General features: G+C 47.7%; 3 protein-coding genes and 1 long non-coding RNA gene across 5 annotated transcripts in view; 2 read left to right on the top strand and 2 right to left on the bottom strand.

Annotated features, from left to right (window-relative positions):
- LOC118291002 (melanoma receptor tyrosine-protein kinase-like) overlaps window positions 1-2,604 on the bottom strand; it is a 42,372-nt gene extending 39,768 nt beyond the window's left edge. Inside the window, exon 1 of the mRNA XM_047329708.1 lies at window positions 2,450-2,604. The gene's annotated coding sequence lies outside the window, so the exon portion shown is untranslated. The remainder of the gene's footprint in view (window positions 1-2,449) is intronic.
- Window positions 2,605-2,790: 186 nt separating this feature from the next.
- Window positions 2,791-11,540, top strand: LOC118291004 (tomoregulin-1). The gene is made up of 10 exons (XM_035618852.2): window positions 2,791-3,522; window positions 7,360-7,469; window positions 7,583-7,712; window positions 7,873-7,899; window positions 8,007-8,097; window positions 8,289-8,437; window positions 9,013-9,060; window positions 9,155-9,275; window positions 9,482-9,643; window positions 9,877-11,540. The coding sequence occupies exons 1-10, from the start codon at window positions 3,375-3,377 to the stop codon at window positions 9,959-9,961; spliced, it is 1,071 nt and encodes a 356-aa protein (XP_035474745.1). The 5' UTR covers window positions 2,791-3,374; the 3' UTR covers window positions 9,962-11,540.
- A 1,244-nt stretch (window positions 11,541-12,784) lies between these two features.
- On the bottom strand, window positions 12,785-13,490 carry LOC118291191. Of its 2 annotated transcripts, none has more exons than XR_004786573.1 (2): window positions 13,350-13,490; window positions 12,785-13,252 (listed from the first exon to the last, which is right to left on the bottom strand). It is a non-coding gene; the product is annotated as an uncharacterized LOC118291191 (long non-coding RNA). The 2 variants fall into 2 exon arrangements; XR_004786572.1 differs by having other exon boundaries at window positions 12,785-13,255; window positions 13,350-13,457.
- A 656-nt stretch (window positions 13,491-14,146) lies between these two features.
- Window positions 14,147-15,000, top strand: part of cavin4b (caveolae associated protein 4b) — a 7,159-nt gene continuing 6,305 nt past the window's right edge. Inside the window, exon 1 of the mRNA XM_035619230.2 lies at window positions 14,147-14,814. Within this exon, the coding sequence (XP_035475123.2) occupies window positions 14,446-14,814 (369 nt within the window). The 5' untranslated portion in view covers window positions 14,147-14,445. The remainder of the gene's footprint in view (window positions 14,815-15,000) is intronic.

Below are 15,000 nucleotides of genomic sequence, written 5' to 3'. Positions count from 1 at the left end.
TCTCTTCCTCCCTCTCTCTCTTCCTTCCTCTCTTCCTCTCATCCTTCCTTCCTTCCTCCCTTCCTTCCTTCCTCCCTCTCTTCCTTCCTTCCTCCCTCTCTTCCTTCCTCTCTTCCTCTCATCCTTCCTTCCTTCCTTCCTCTCTTCCTCTCATCCTTCCTCTCTTCCTCTCATCCTTCTTTCCTTCCTCTCTTCCTTCCTCCCTCTCTTCCTTCCTCCCTCTCTTCCTTCCTCTCTTCCTCTCATCCTTCTTTCCTTCCTCTCTTCCTTCCTCCCTCTCTTCCTCCCTCCCTCTCTTCCATCCTCTCTTCCTCTCTTCTTCCCTCTCTTCCTCCCTCTCTTCCTTCCTCCCTCTCTTCCATCCTCTCTTCCTCTCTTCTTCCCTCTCTTCCTTCCTCCCTCTTCCTCCCTCCCTTCCTCTCTTCCTCCCTCTCTTCCATCCTCTCTTCCCTCTCTTCCTCTCTTCTTCCCTCTCTTCCTTCCTCTGTTCCTCCCTCTCTTCCTTCCTCCCTTCCTTCCTTCCTCCCTCTCTTCCTCTCTTCCTCTCATCCTTCCTTCCTTCCTTCCTCTCTTCCTTCCTCCCTCTCTTCCTCTCTTCTTCCCTCTCTTCCTTCCTCCCTCTTCCTCCCTCTCCTCCTTCCTCCCTTCCTTCCTTCCTCCCTCTCTTCCTTCCTCTCTTCCTCTCATCCTTCCTTCCTTCCTTCCTCTCTTCCTCTCATCCTTCCTTCCTTCCTCTCATCCTTCCTTCCTTCCTCTCTTCCTTCCTCCCTCTCTTCCTTCCTCTCTTCCTCTCATCCTTCCTTCCTTCCTCTCTTCCTCTCATCCTTCCTTCCTTCCTCTCTTCCTCCCTCTCTCTCTTCCTTCCTCTCTTCCTCTCATCCTTCCTTCCTTCCTCCCTTCCTTCCTTCCTCCCTCTCTTCCTTCCTTCCTCCCTCTCTTCCTTCCTCTCTTCCTCTCATCCTTCCTTCCTTCCTTCCTCTCTTCCTCTCATCCTTCCTCTCTTCCTCTCATCCTTCTTTCCTTCCTCTCTTCCTTCCTCCCTCTCTTCCTCCCTCCCTCAGGTTGTTTCCTCCTCGGTCGTCGCTCTGTTCATTCAGGATTGAAGTCGACATGTTTCCTCGTCGCTTGTGTTTTCAGGCAGAAGCAGGTTAATGGACGGAGCGTCGAGTGGAGAGCAACGTGGGGGGGGGGGGTCGTCTGTGGAACAATAGAAAACAAAAGGCTTCTACACGAAGAATCAATGTTCTGAAACGAACTGGAGACAGAAACAAACATCAGATCGTCTCCTCTGGTCAAGTTCTGTGAGATGAGGACGATGAACTGGCAACAAAAATATGTAAACATTTATTTATATTTATACATTTATAGGTCAAATATAGATGTTGAAATGTAGCAACAGGAAAAGAGATCAGATCAGATCAGATCAGATGTTTCTTGATCCCTAGCTGGGAAATTACAGCAGCAGGTTTCACACTAAAAATCCTGTTTTGTTATTTGATACTGAAATTTTGGGAAAATATTTTTGAAAAAATGCAGATCCAGGCAGGAAAAAACAAAGGGAGAAGAGGAAGACGAAGATGAAGAGGAGGAGAAAACAAAGGGAGAAGAGGAAGACGAAGATGAAGAGGAGGAGAAAACAAAGGGAGAAGAGGAAGACGAAGATGAAGAGGAGGAGAAAACAAAGGGAGAAGAGGAAGACGAAGACGAAGAGGAAGAGAAAACAAAGGGAGAAGAGGAAGATGAAGATGAAGAGGAAGAGAAGTGCAGATCAGAAATGAAGGAGACAGGAGACTGAACTAATTCTCCCAGACGGATTAACAAAAGACCCGAACCTGAGGATGTGGATTAGATACAGTGTGTGTGTGTGTGTGTATGTGTGTGTGTGTGTGTGTGTGTGTGTGTGTGTGTTTGTGTGTGTATGTGTGTGTGTGTGTGTGTGTGTGTGTGTGTATGTGTGTGTGTGTATGTGTGTGTGTGTGTGTGTGTGAATGTCCTGGGGCTGTTTCTTCTGAACTTTGTCACAAACAATAAAATAAACCAACGTGTTAGTTTCACGTGGTTACTAACGACGACGTGTCTGACAGATACAGACATCCACATGATGATGATGATGATTATTAGTATTCCTATAGTTATTATTATTATCATGATTATAATTTCCTGTTGCTGACGTGTGGACGTGTAGTTGTACATCGTGTGTTCAGTACTTGTACATCATGTGTTCAGTACTTGTACATCGTGTGTTCAGTACTTGTACATCGTGTGTTCAGTACTTGTACATCGTGTGTTCAGTACTTGTACATCGTGTGTTCAGTACTTGTACATCGTGTGTTCAGTACTTGTACATCGTGTGTTCAGTACTTGTACATCGTGTGTTCAGTACTTGTACATCGTGTGTTCAGTACTTGTACATCGTGTGTTCAGTACTTGTACATCGTGTGTTCAGTACTTGTACTCTGCTCTGTAGTTCCTCGGGGTCGTTGCGCCCCCTGGCGGCTCGACTCTGACCAACACCGTGAGATGACGTCACTCTGCAGCGCCACCATCCCGTCACCACGTGGAACTGTCCCGGTGCGTCCGACTGTTGCATCTGTACCGGACCGGGTCTGGACCGGAACCAGGACCGGGTCAGAACCGGGTCTGGACCGGAAGCAGTAGCGGGTCGGGACCGGGAGCAGGACGGGGTCGGGACCGGAAGCAGGACCGGAAGCAGGAGCGGGTCGGGACCGGGAGGAGGACCGGAAGCAGGAGCGGGTCGGGACCGGGAGCAGGACGGGGTCGGGACCGGAAGCAGGACCGGAAGCAGGAGCGGGTCGGGACGGGGAGCAGGAGCTGCGCCTCCATCAGAGGAGCCATGATGCATGCAGGGATGCATGACTCCGCCTGTGGGCGTGGTCTCTGCGGTCACGTGGTCCAGGCCTTTGTTGATGTGAATCAGTGTCGAAAGCTCAGGACAAAAAAAAGAAGAAGGAAAAAGGTCCAGGTCCGAGCGAGCGACCGCATCCGCTCACCCGCCCCGGAAAACACGCTCCCTCTCGGCCGCTCCCGACGCCTCCCTGGATCTTCCTCCGGCGGGTTGAGAGCGAGGCAGCGGGGGATGGAGGCTCCGTGCGGGCTGTGAGCAGACTGGTGTTCGGGGGGTGGAGGTGTGTGTGTGTGTGTGTGTGTGTGTGTGGAGACCCAGGCCCTCGCTCGGCTTTGTTGTCCCGGAGCAGCATCATGGACAGAACCCGGATCTGAGATCGTTCGTCTCGGCTCCGCTCGGTGGTTTTGGATCGAGGCTCATTCGAAGGATCTTCTTTTTTGAAATCATTTTCCTCCACCTCTCAGTCTCTGCCTCCCCCTCCCTCCATCTGTCCCCCCCTCGCTCCGCCATGGCTCCACCGTGCCGGTTCTCCAGCCTGCTGGTTCTCCTGCTGCTCCCCGCCGTCCGGAGCTCGTTCCCCCGCGGAGGAGTCATCAGCAGCGGCGGCAGCAGCGCGGACTGCGGCCCCGGGAAGGCCTCCACCGCCGGCTGTCCAGGTGAGCCTCCACCGGCCTGTGCACCTGAACACGTCACCGGTCAGCCCTGCGGGGGTCAGAGGTCACAGCCTTCTTTTTATTCATGCTCTAACTTGTCTTTGTGTGTCTGTTGTCATGACGACAGCAGCAGGGATGAAAGGGAGATTCGAGGCCATCAGATCGCGGTTTTTACATTACAGCGGTTGCCGCGGCAACAGGAGGACGACCTCCACAACATCACCTGTGTGTGTGTGTGTGTGTTCACCAGGCTGTTTCAGGGTTAATGACAGGGTGGAGGTCACATGGGGGAGGAGCCTGTGACGGTCCGATAAAAGTTATCGGAGGATTAATAACTTTTTCGTCCTTTATTTATTTCAATTCTCAAAGTTCACTTGAACGTAAACACGCGCTCGTTCGTACACTTCTCACCGTTTTCCCGGAATCTTCGACAATCAAATGGATGAATTGAGAAAATAATCAGCGGTTGAATCAGAGCATCGTTCAGCATGTTCCGTAGAATAACTTCACGTTGGTGTTGTGTTATTTCTTACGTACAGTGTGTTTACAGGACGTTTACATCAGTAAAGGATCTGGATATTTCCTGGATCCACGTCAGGTGTGATCTCACGTCAAAGTGAGCGATGAATCAGCTTCACACCGACGGGAACATTCCCGGAAAAGAGTTATGGAAAATGTCCGGAGCAACATTAGTGCGCTTACGTGCTCAGGAGGAGTTCAGGAGGAGTTCAGGAGGAGCTCAGGAGGAGCTCAGGAGGAGCTCAGGAGAAGTTCAGGAGAATCTCAGGAGGAGTTCAGGAGGAGCTCAGGAGAAGTTCAGGAGAATCTCAGGAGGAGTTCAGGAGGAGCTCAGGAGGAGTTCAGGAGGAGTTAAGGAGAAGTTCAGGAGAAGTTCAGGAGGAGTTCAGGAGAATCTCAGGAGGAGTTCAGGAGAAGCTCAGGAGAAGTTCAGGAGGAGTTCAGGAGAATCTCAGGAGGAGTTCAGGAGGAGTTCAGGAGGAGCTCAGGAGGAGTTCAGGAGGAGCTCAGGGGGAGTTCAGGAGGAGTTCAGGAGGAGTTCAGGAGGAGTTCAGGAGGAGTTCAGGAGGATCTCAGGAGGAGTTAAGGAGGAGCTCAGGGGGAGTTCAGGAGGAGCTCAGGGGGAGTTCAGGAGGAGCTCAGGGGGAGTTCAGGAGGAGTTCAGGAGGAGCTCAGGAGGAGTTCAGGAGGAGCTCAGGAGGAGTTCAGGAGGAGTTCAGGAGAATCTCAGGAGGAGTTAAGGAGGAGCTCAGGGGGAGTTCAGGAGGAGTTCAGGAGGAGCTCAGGAGGAGTTCAGGAGGAGTTCAGGAGAATCTCAGGAGGAGTTAAGGAGGAGCTCAGGGGGAGTTCAGGAGGAGCTCAGGGGGAGTTCAGGAGGAGTTCAGGAGGAGTTCAGGAGGACGTCCGGACGTCCGTTCGATCAGATAACGATCGTCACATTGGTCCACGACGAGGAGGAGGACAGATGTTCGTTGAGGCTCCAGAGTCGCGACGTGTCCGACAACCAGAGGAATCACAAACTCTGCTGCTTGAAATTATCCAAGAAACTTCCACAACAATCGTCTTCACAAAAGTAAGAGAAAGACATTGATTCGTCTCCGGTCCGACAGAAGAAGAAGAAGAAGAAGAAGAACATGGTCCCCGACAGTTTGTTTTATTAAATCAACGAACTTTTGTTTCTTCTGTAGGAACCAATGAGCTGAGCGACTCGGGCAGGAAGGGTTTGAGGGACGGACCAGCAGCGTGGTTGGAGTCCAGCCGTGGTGGCGTTTGTAGAAATAACTTCTGTATAACAACTCAGAGTGGTTTCATCTGTTCCAAAGATCTGACGGACCAAACTCTGTGAAGTCTATATTCAGAAACACAGATGTTCTGGTGGGGAGACGCTTCACTCCGCCTCTCCCTCTGCAGCCTGGTTTCACTGAGAGGAATCATCAGAGCGAGGTGGAGTGACACAGGGAGAGAGAGAGAGAGCACAGTTAGCCTAGCTTAGCATTAGCAGCAGTTCCTCACAGACAAAACAATTATGACTCAACATGTGAACATTTAATTATCAAAAACATCTGTGAAGTGTCTGAATCAGGAGTTGTGTGTTTTTCTCTTTTGTTCCTGCAAGTTCAGGTTCTGGTTCTGTTTCAAATTCTGGTTCAGGTTCTGGTTCAGGTTCAAGTTCAGGTTCTGGTTCTGGTTCTGTTTCAAATTCTGGTTCTGGTTCAGGTTCAAGTTCAGGTTCAAGTTCAGGTTCTGGTTCTGTTTCAAATTCTGGTTCAGGTTCTGGTTCAGGTTCAATTTCAGGTTCTGGTTCTGGTTCTGGTTCAAGTTCTGGTTCAGGTTCTGGTTCAGGGTCAGGTTCTGGTTCTGGTTCAGGTTCTGGTTCTGGTTCAGGTTCAGGGTCAGGTTCTGGTTCAGGGTCAGGTTCAGGTTCTGGTTCAGGTTCTGGTTCTGGTTCAGGGTCAGGTTCTGGTTCTGGTTCTGGTTCAGGGTCTGGTTCAGGTTCTGGTTCAGGTTCTGGTTCAGGGTCTGGTTCAGGTTCTGGTTCAGGTTCTGGTTCAGGTTCTGGTTCTGGTTCAGGGTCTGGTTCAGGTTCTGGTTCTGGTTCTGGTTCAGGTTCTGGTTCTGGTTCAGGGTCAGGTTCTGGTTCAGGTTCTTGTCACAACAGAACGATGTCGTGTCGTCGCTCGCTGCGACTCCCCTCAGTGGCTCCGTGACGGTTCCCTGCGGAACGCCGCGCTCCGTAAACAAACTGTAACGGGTTCCCGACGCAGCCAATGGGCTGTCAGGTGGGAAGTCAGTAACTATAGCAACCGGACGTGTGTGCGTGCGTGCGTGAGGAAGATGAAGATGTGAACGGGACGTGACAGGTCTCTGACCCAGTTTGAAGCGAGAGAAACAAAGTCTCAGGATGAACAATGTGTCAGAGGATCAAACCACTGCTCATTTATTATTATTATTATTATTATTTATTACTGTTTATTAATGTTTATTTGTTTGTCAGCAGGATAATGTGGAGCCAGACCTATATGGATTTTCAGGGATTATGCAGATACTGATAGTACGCAATATACATACATATATATATATATATTGAAACAAGTTTTGGCAGAGATTCCCTAATATGTTATCAAATTCTACAGTGGCCCTGAAGTGCAAAACACAACGGCAAAGAAATGTAATTGAGGACTGATATATTTAATAGTAAAGTGATAAATAACTATTAATTAATTATATACAACCACATATACAGGACTTGAATGACATTACATATGATATATAATATATGATATATTATATATTATATAGGTCAAGCTCTGGGATCATGTTTAAACTCCTTGGAGGACGAAACGTGAACCGAGAAAAGAATTGACTCGTATAAAAAGACGTTCGGCTAAAAATTTTAAAACTCTTCATGACACTTCATGTGTGTGTGTGTGTGTGTGTGTGTGTGTGTGTGTGTGTGTTCTGGCTCAGCACACTGTGGTATTCAGTAATTACAGGGGAGGGCGGAGTCACGACCAGCTGTAATTGTCCTGCAGGTCCGTCGACCAATCAGCTGCCATCATTTAATTACTACCCTGAATAATAGTGTGTGTGCGTGTGTGTGTGTGTGTGCGCGCGGATGCAGTCAGACCTTCACAATAAAAGCTCTGATGCTCTGTGATCAGCTGCAGTGAATCAGTCGACTGTGACACTGAAGGAAACTTCTGAACATCTGAGTCTTTAACTCTGGGAAGAGTGTGAAATGTTTTTTTTGTTTCCTTTTATCTTTTTGCGTCTGTTTGACTTGAATCTCGTTTTTCCGTCTCGTCTCCTCGTATGTTTCAGATCTGTCAGAGAAGAAGAGCGACCTGCGGGTGTGCGACGCCGGGACGTGTCGCTTCGGAGGAACCTGCCGCGAGAACGGAGCGGACATCAAGTGTGTGTGTCAGTTCCACGTGAGTCTCACACACACACACACACACACACACACACACACAAAAGAATTTAGCTTTGAAATTCATCTGTGTGTCTGTGTGTGTGTGTGTGTGTGTGTGTGTGTGTGTTGCAGTGCCATAAGAAGTACGTCCCTGTGTGTGGGTCGAACGGGGACACGTACCAGAACGAGTGTTTCCTGAGACGAGCGTCCTGTAAGAAACAGAGATCCGTCGCCATCGTCTCTGAGGGACCCTGTTACCACGGTAACGTGTTTTTTTTTCCTCAGTGTCAACAATTTATTTAGGAACTAACCCGGGAACATGGATATTTTTAATATCATGAGGCCTTGAACTGTATTTTGGCTTCCTGTCAACTATTGACATCATAACCTCTCTCTCCCCCCCCCCCCCCCCCCCCCCCCAGACGCCGGTTCTGGATCAGGAGACGGAGGTTATAAACTGCTTCATGGTTTTTTCTGATTATTTTGGATATTATTGGAACATTGAAATCTGAAAACTGACTGATGATGATGACGATGTGGCGTTTGGCGTCTGCAGATGACGAAGGCTCCGGTCGTGGTAAAAAGGCCTCGAAATGTGGAATCTGCAAGTTTGGCGCCGAGTGTGACGAAGACTCCGAGGACACACTGTTAGTACACACACACACACACACACACACACAGGTGGTGTGTAAGCATATTAGTGACTCAGTTCACGGTGAAGTCGTGATCTTGTCGCCAAGCTGCACGGGACAGGAAGTCAAGCGACCGACCTTTTTCAAAATAAAAGGGACAACTCCCCCCGGCACGACTGAGTGTGTGTCCTTGTGTTTGTGTCCAGCTGCATGTGTAACATCCTGTGCAACGGACACAACGACAACCCGGTGTGCGGCGGCGACGGCGTCACCTACGACACGCCCTGCCACGTCCGGGAGGCGTCCTGCCTCAAACAGCTGAAGATCGACATCAAACACGTGGGACGCTGCCAAGGTAACGAGAGGAAAGGAAGGAGGAGGAGAGGACGGAAGTGAACCTCCGAGTGAAACAAGGCAGAGGAGAGACTAGATGAAGGGATGAGGGAGTGGATAGATGACGAGAGGAGAAGGAAGGAAGAGTACGGGAGGAGAAATGATTAGAAACAGAAAGAGAGGAGGGGAATGTAGAGAGGAGGAGAAGAGGAGGAGGAGGGAAAAGAAGAAGAAACAGACGGAGGTGAGCGGAGGAACAGAAAAGGAGATGAGGAGGGATGGAAGAGACAGGAGGGAGTGGATCTTAGAAGATGGATGAGATGAAAAGGAGAAGAGGAAGAAGTGGGAGAGGAGTAGAATAGAGGAGAGGAGGAACAGACACAAAGGACAAAGACACGGAGGTGAAGGAGAAAAAGAGAGGTTTTATTTAGCTCATTTATATTGAATGATGACATGACCCCGATCTGAACACACACACACACACACACACACACACACACACACACACACACACACACACACACACACACACACACACACACACACACACACACACACACACACACACCATCATCTTCTTCCGTCTCTGTGTTTCAGACAAGAGCAGGAAGGACGACGGCGTCAAGACCAAACCAGACGTCTATGGTAAGACGGCCCCTCGCTGCTCATCAGGTCTGTCGTCTTGCACCGTCACTCTGTATCGGCCAATCACAGACCCGCGTTTGTTTGATTTGTCCAGCTGTGTCGAAGCCTGGGGAGGGGGAGGGGTTTGTGGACAGTCCCGCCCCCTGTTCTGACGACTACGCCCAATTCTGTGAACACGGCCAATGTGAGATGAGGCACAACCTGGCGACCTGCAGGTAACTGTGTGTCCATAGTGTGTGTGGGCGGGGCCTCGATATCACACCTCCACTCCACGATCACTACTGCACATGACGTCACCAGCACAAGATGGCGGCGTCTTTATATAAAGTTAAGTTTAAATATGATCTAACTGCAGTGTGTGTGTGTGTGTGTGTGTGTGTGTGTGTGTGTGTGTGTGTGTGTGTGTGTGTGTGTGTGTCAGGTGTGAGGCAGCGTACGGTGGTCCTCAGTGTGATCAGCTGCTGGACTTCAACATACTCTACGTGGTCCCCAGTGGTCAGAAGCTGCACTACGTCCTCATCGCCGCCATCATCGGAGCTGTTCAGATCGCCGTCATCGTGGCCGTGGTCATGTGCTTCACCAGGTGCTCACACACGCACACACAGGTTACGACGTGTTGTGTTGGCTGCAATCTGCGACTCCACCACTAGTTGTCACTAGATCCCACACACTGAACCTTCATCTGTTCCACCGTGAGCTTTCAAACACGTGTCAGCGTCTTCGTCAGCAGATCGTCGTCACGCGGCCGCTGACGAAGACGCTGACACGTGGGACGTGTCCTAGTTGTTGACGTGTACTTCCTGTCGTGTCCTGCAGGAGGTGCAACAAGACGAAGCGCGGCCGGAGACAGAAGCAGCACCTCGGCCACTTCCCGTCGGGGACGTCCTCCAGGATGATGTAGCTGCTCGTGATTTTTGTGAAATATCTCGCTTTCGTACCACACGGAGACTGACTGCATCTTTTGATAAGTCGACGTTTTGGAGCCTCTTCTTTTTTCTTTTTAACAAAAAAGATAATTTCTGACTTTCTCAAGGGGCCTTATTTAAAAAAATGTTCCTCCATGTTTGATTTCTTTTGTCCGCAGATGATTTGTAGACGTTCATCCGCGTTCCCTCTCGGACTCTGAGACACTGTGGATCCTGAAGCAGGAAACGTTTTTATCTGTTTGTTCCGTCCACATTGTAGAAAAGAAAAAGAAAGAAGCGTTTCTCTCTGGTTTCACTCTGTGCGACGCAGACCGACTTCGCTTCTGTGCTTTTTGTTTTTAATTCATTTAAATGAGTAAAAAATGATTTGAACCTTGTTTTTCGTAGCAGGTACGTAAACGGATTTTATGAAAGAAAGAAAAACGTCTGTGGAATATACGTCATCCTGATATTTAAATACCACTGAGTTATAAAACTCTGATCGTTTGATCCCCAACGTCCTCGAGGTCCGAGGTTTAACGTAACTCTCGTCTTTTCTTATTATTTTTGATTGAGTCGCCCCCTTGTGGCAGAGGATGACTATTTAGGCAGCTTACATTTTCTGTTGTGTTTACGCCCCATATACATTCAGATGAATTTCAAAGCTAAATTCTTTAGGTCAACATATATATATATATATATATATATATATGTGTGTGTGTGTGTGTATATATATATATATATATATAGTCAATGGTATTTAAATGTCAAAATGAAGTATTTAGTTATTGATGTTGAGATTACTTGACTGGACGTCAAGCGGTCGCTGCCAGTCGTCGCTCCGTTTCGACGCCCGCTCTCGTTTCCTGCCGTTTGCCGTGAATCACTGCTGCTCACGTTCATTCCTGATTTTCTTTGTCGTCAACGTGTAACAACGCCTTAAAGCTGTCGGGGGGCGCTGTGTATCAGGACTACAGGATCATCAGGGACCACTCACTCCCGCCCCCCTGCTGCAGTCGACTCGTGACTCAGATGAACCTTATTTTCTTTTTTGTTTGTTTGTTTTGTATTTGTTATGATGAGACGCACCTGAAAACCAAAATGCTGTTTTTTCTACTGCTTAAAAAATAATAATGATGAGATACAAGCTGACATGTACAGGATGTTGTTCTAATTATTTTATTGCTTATTTGCTGATGACATAATTCCGAACAATGGACTGTTTTTTTGTGTCTGTGTTTTGACAAGCTGATAATAATTGAAATGACTTAGTTTTTTTATTTTAGGTCTTTTTTTTACATATATATGATTTGTAATGATGGTACGAAGTGTCCGTGTTGTTCGTCACGTGGTAGAAGGAGTAGATGAATAAGCTCGGCTGAGGTTCCCTGAAGCGTCGCCACGACGACATCGGACTTGTTCGACTTCTTTGAGGTGAAGAACAACCTTGTGTGCGACGCCGTGCTCGTGGGAATCCAGTCTGATTTTACTGTAGATGTTGCGTAATGCATGAAACAGTGAAGTTGTTGTTTAGACTGTGATGTAGTGGAACTAGTATAAATTATGATGTTTGAACCCAGTGTCGTCTGTTTTATTAATTTTTCTTGATACCGCGGCTCCACTCAGTCAGTGATGGTCTTTATATACAGTCAGTGATCGTTTTCATATACAGTCAGTGATCGTCTTCATATACAGTCAGTGATCGTCTTCATATACAGTCAGTGATCGTCTTTATATACAGTCAGTGATCGTCTTTATATACAGTCTCTGATCATCTTTATATACAGTCAGTGATCGTCTTTATATACAGTCAGTGATCGTCTTTATATACAGTCAGTGATCGTCTTTATATACAGTCTCTGATCATCTTTATATACAGTCAGTGATCGTCTTTATATACAGTCAGTGATCGTCTTTATATACAGTCAGTGATCGTCTTTATATACAGTCACTGATCATCTTTATATACAGTCAGTGATCGTCTTTATATACAGTCAGTGATCGTCTTTATATACAGTCTCTGATCATCTTTATATACAGTCAGTGATCGTCTTTATATACAGTCAGTGATCGTCTTCATATACAGTCAGTGATCGTCTTTATATACAGTCAGTGATCGTCTTTATATAGTCTCTGATCATCTTTATATACAGTCAGTGATCGTCTTTATATACAGTCAGTGATCGTCTTTATATACAGTCAGTGATCGTCTTTATATACAGTCTCTGATCATCTTTATATACAGTCAGTGATCCTCTTCATATACAGTCAGTGATCGTCTTTATATACAGTCAGTGATCGTCTTTATATACAGTCAGTGATCGTCTTTATATACAGTCACTGATCGTCTTTATATACAGTCAGTGATCGTCTTTATATTCAGTCAGAGATCGTCTTTATATACAGTCACTGATCGTCTTTATATACAGTCACTGATCGTCTTTATATACAGTCACTGATCGTCTTTATATTCAGTCAGAGATCGTCTTTATATACAGTCATTGATTGTCTTTATATACAGTCACTGATTGTCTTTATATACAGTCACTGATCGTCTTTATATACAGTCAGTGATCGTCTTTATATACAGTCAGTGATCGTCTTTATATACAGTGATCGTCTTTATATACAGTCACTGATCGTCTTTATATACAGTCACTGATCGTCTTTATATACAGTCACTGATCGTCTTTATATACAGTCAGTGATCGTCTTTATATACAGTCAGTGATCGTCTTTATATACAGTGATCGTCTTTATATAGTCACCGATTGTCACTGGTGGTAAAATGAACCATGAATAATATGAATTAAAAACACTTATTTTACTGATTTATTTTGATGATTTGGTAATTCAATATTATTTTGAATCAAACTGATTAAAGACTCAAACTTCTTCACCTTTGTTCCAATGAACCAGACACGTTCATGTTTGTGTAACCGGTCATTACCTCCCTCAGCCACATGGAGGCGTCTGTGATGCCGAGCTGAGATAACATGCAGTTCCTCAGACGGCCACTAGATGCTGCTCCATAGGAAACTGGCACATTCACACTGTGCTGGAGACTCCACCCCCCTTCAGCGAGGGAGGAATGAGAACCAAGCGCTCCTGGTGGCTGCTGGAAGATCCAGGTCTTCTACAGGGAGGTGGAGTTAAATATATCAGTGACGGATTGAGTGACAGCAGCTGGTGGACGAGTCCCCTTCATGCTTCATCCGACTCTCTCAGCTCGTCCTCTTCACCTCCTAACTCGCTCTTTCTTCCCTTTGCCTTGGTCGTCATTCTGGCTTCTTGTCCAAAAGCAAAGGAAACAAGAAGGTTCCTTCACTAACACTCTTATGAACGCTGCCACTAATCTCCACTTCACATTCAGTCCGACCAAACCTTTGAACTGTCAATGTTCCCGCTGTTCCAGAAGCCGGTTTCTTTGCTCTGCTCGTTCAGACTCGTCTCCTCCCGGGCGACTGCCCATTCGGCCAAAACTGACACGACCTGGAAACCGCCTGGTTCCAGAAGGGAAGCAAGATGGCAGCGATCGCATCGAGATGCCTGTTTGGAAACGTAGCCGTTCGCTGGTCGGCCCAGGAGCGACGCCCAGAAGAAAGACTAAAAATGGAGGGAGGGATTAAGACAGAACAAGTGAAAATGTGCTGGTTGATTGATGGATGATGGAGGGAGAGTTTGGTGGAGGGGCCATTCCTTTTAATACACTCATCTCCCAAAGAGGCGCAGGGAGTCACTTTACCCTGGGTGTATTTTTAGCAGCAGAGAACACAGGGTGAGGCTGGGATCCATGTCACTCTTCATCCATCCTGCTCATTAACACACATTCCCACAATATCCATTTCCATTTTTAAATTGTCAGATTGGAGGGAGGTTCGTCAGTAGTTTGATGTTTCTTAAAGCCTTCAGGAGTTGAACGAGATCAAGTTGGGGAAGAGATCAAGTTTGAGCGAGATCTCTACTTGAGGATTATTCTATTTTCCAGTCTGCTATCTCATTCTTCGAACAGGGAGTAAAGATTGTAAACTCTCTGACACGTCTTCCTCAATTAATTGTCGCTCCACGTTTCACCACCTGTCTCTTTTTAGCCTCACCATTCCTGCTCCCTCGCTCCCTCCCTCCGTCTCCCAGCAGGGTGGAGTCTACCAGTTGATCTGATCAGTTTCAGGGTCAACCTCCAGTTGCACCGGGACGATCTGGTCCTCCTGTCCTCCTCCTTTCTCTCCTCCACCGTCCAGAGGTTTCAATTCCTTCTGCCTCTCACGTCCTATTTTTCTTTGGATCCCCCGATGCTCCAACTCAAACTCTTCCCAATTTCCTGCCTCTGATCTTCACTTTCTTCAGAATTCCAAGATTTTGTTGTGAGTTGCAACAGAGCTACTCGTCATCATCCCTTCTTCCCTTTTACATCCGGATCACTGGGTTCTAACAGACGACCAAGCGACCATTCGACAGACAGACAAACCGACCAGCAAGTATGACAGACAAACCGGGCATGCCGACGGGTGGCGGAGGCGGAGATGACGCAGGAAGCATAATGGCGTTGCTGGAGCGCGTGGCGGGCCTCATGGACAGCGTCCAGATCACACAGCAGCGCATGGAGGAACGTCAGCAGGAGCTGGAGAACACAGTGAAGACCATCCAGGCCAATGTCATCAAGCTGACAAGCGACCACGCCAACACCAGCTCCAGTGTCGACCGGCTGCTGGAGAAGACGCGCAAGGTCAGCCGCCACATCAAGGACGTCAGGGTGCGTGTGGAGAACCAGAACGTCAGGGTGAAGAAGGTGGAGGCAACTCAGGGCGACCTCCTGGCCAAGAACAAGTTCAGGGTGGTCATTTATCAGGTAAGGTTCAGTGCCAAGTAGGTTTTTGTGTTGATGCGTCAAAAGTTCTTGAGCTGTTGAAATGGACCTTCAACGTGATGAAAACATTCCTCTCTGAACTTCTTTCTTGTGCCGGGGGAGTGGGGTGTTGATTATCTTCTGGAGAGGGTGTAGAGCAGCCGACGAACTGCTCAGCTCCTTGACTGA

The sequence above is a fragment of the Scophthalmus maximus genome, chromosome 21 (genome assembly GCF_022379125.1).
Source record: "Scophthalmus maximus strain ysfricsl-2021 chromosome 21, ASM2237912v1, whole genome shotgun sequence".
Classification (NCBI taxonomy): domain Eukaryota; kingdom Metazoa; phylum Chordata; class Actinopteri; order Pleuronectiformes; family Scophthalmidae; genus Scophthalmus; species Scophthalmus maximus.
This window is presented reverse-complemented; position numbering and strand designations above follow the sequence as displayed.

Coding starts and splice junctions, on each gene's coding strand:
- LOC118291004 (XM_035618852.2), top strand. CDS start 3,375: ATGGCTCCACCGTGCCGGTTCTCCAGCCTGCTGGTTCTCCTGCTGCTC. Junction 7,713..7,872: donor TGAGGGACCCTGTTACCACG/GTAACGTGTTTT, acceptor CCCCCCCCCCAG/ACGCCGGTTCTGGATCAGGA. Junction 9,061..9,154: donor GACCAAACCAGACGTCTATG/GTAAGACGGCCC, acceptor TGATTTGTCCAG/CTGTGTCGAAGCCTGGGGAG.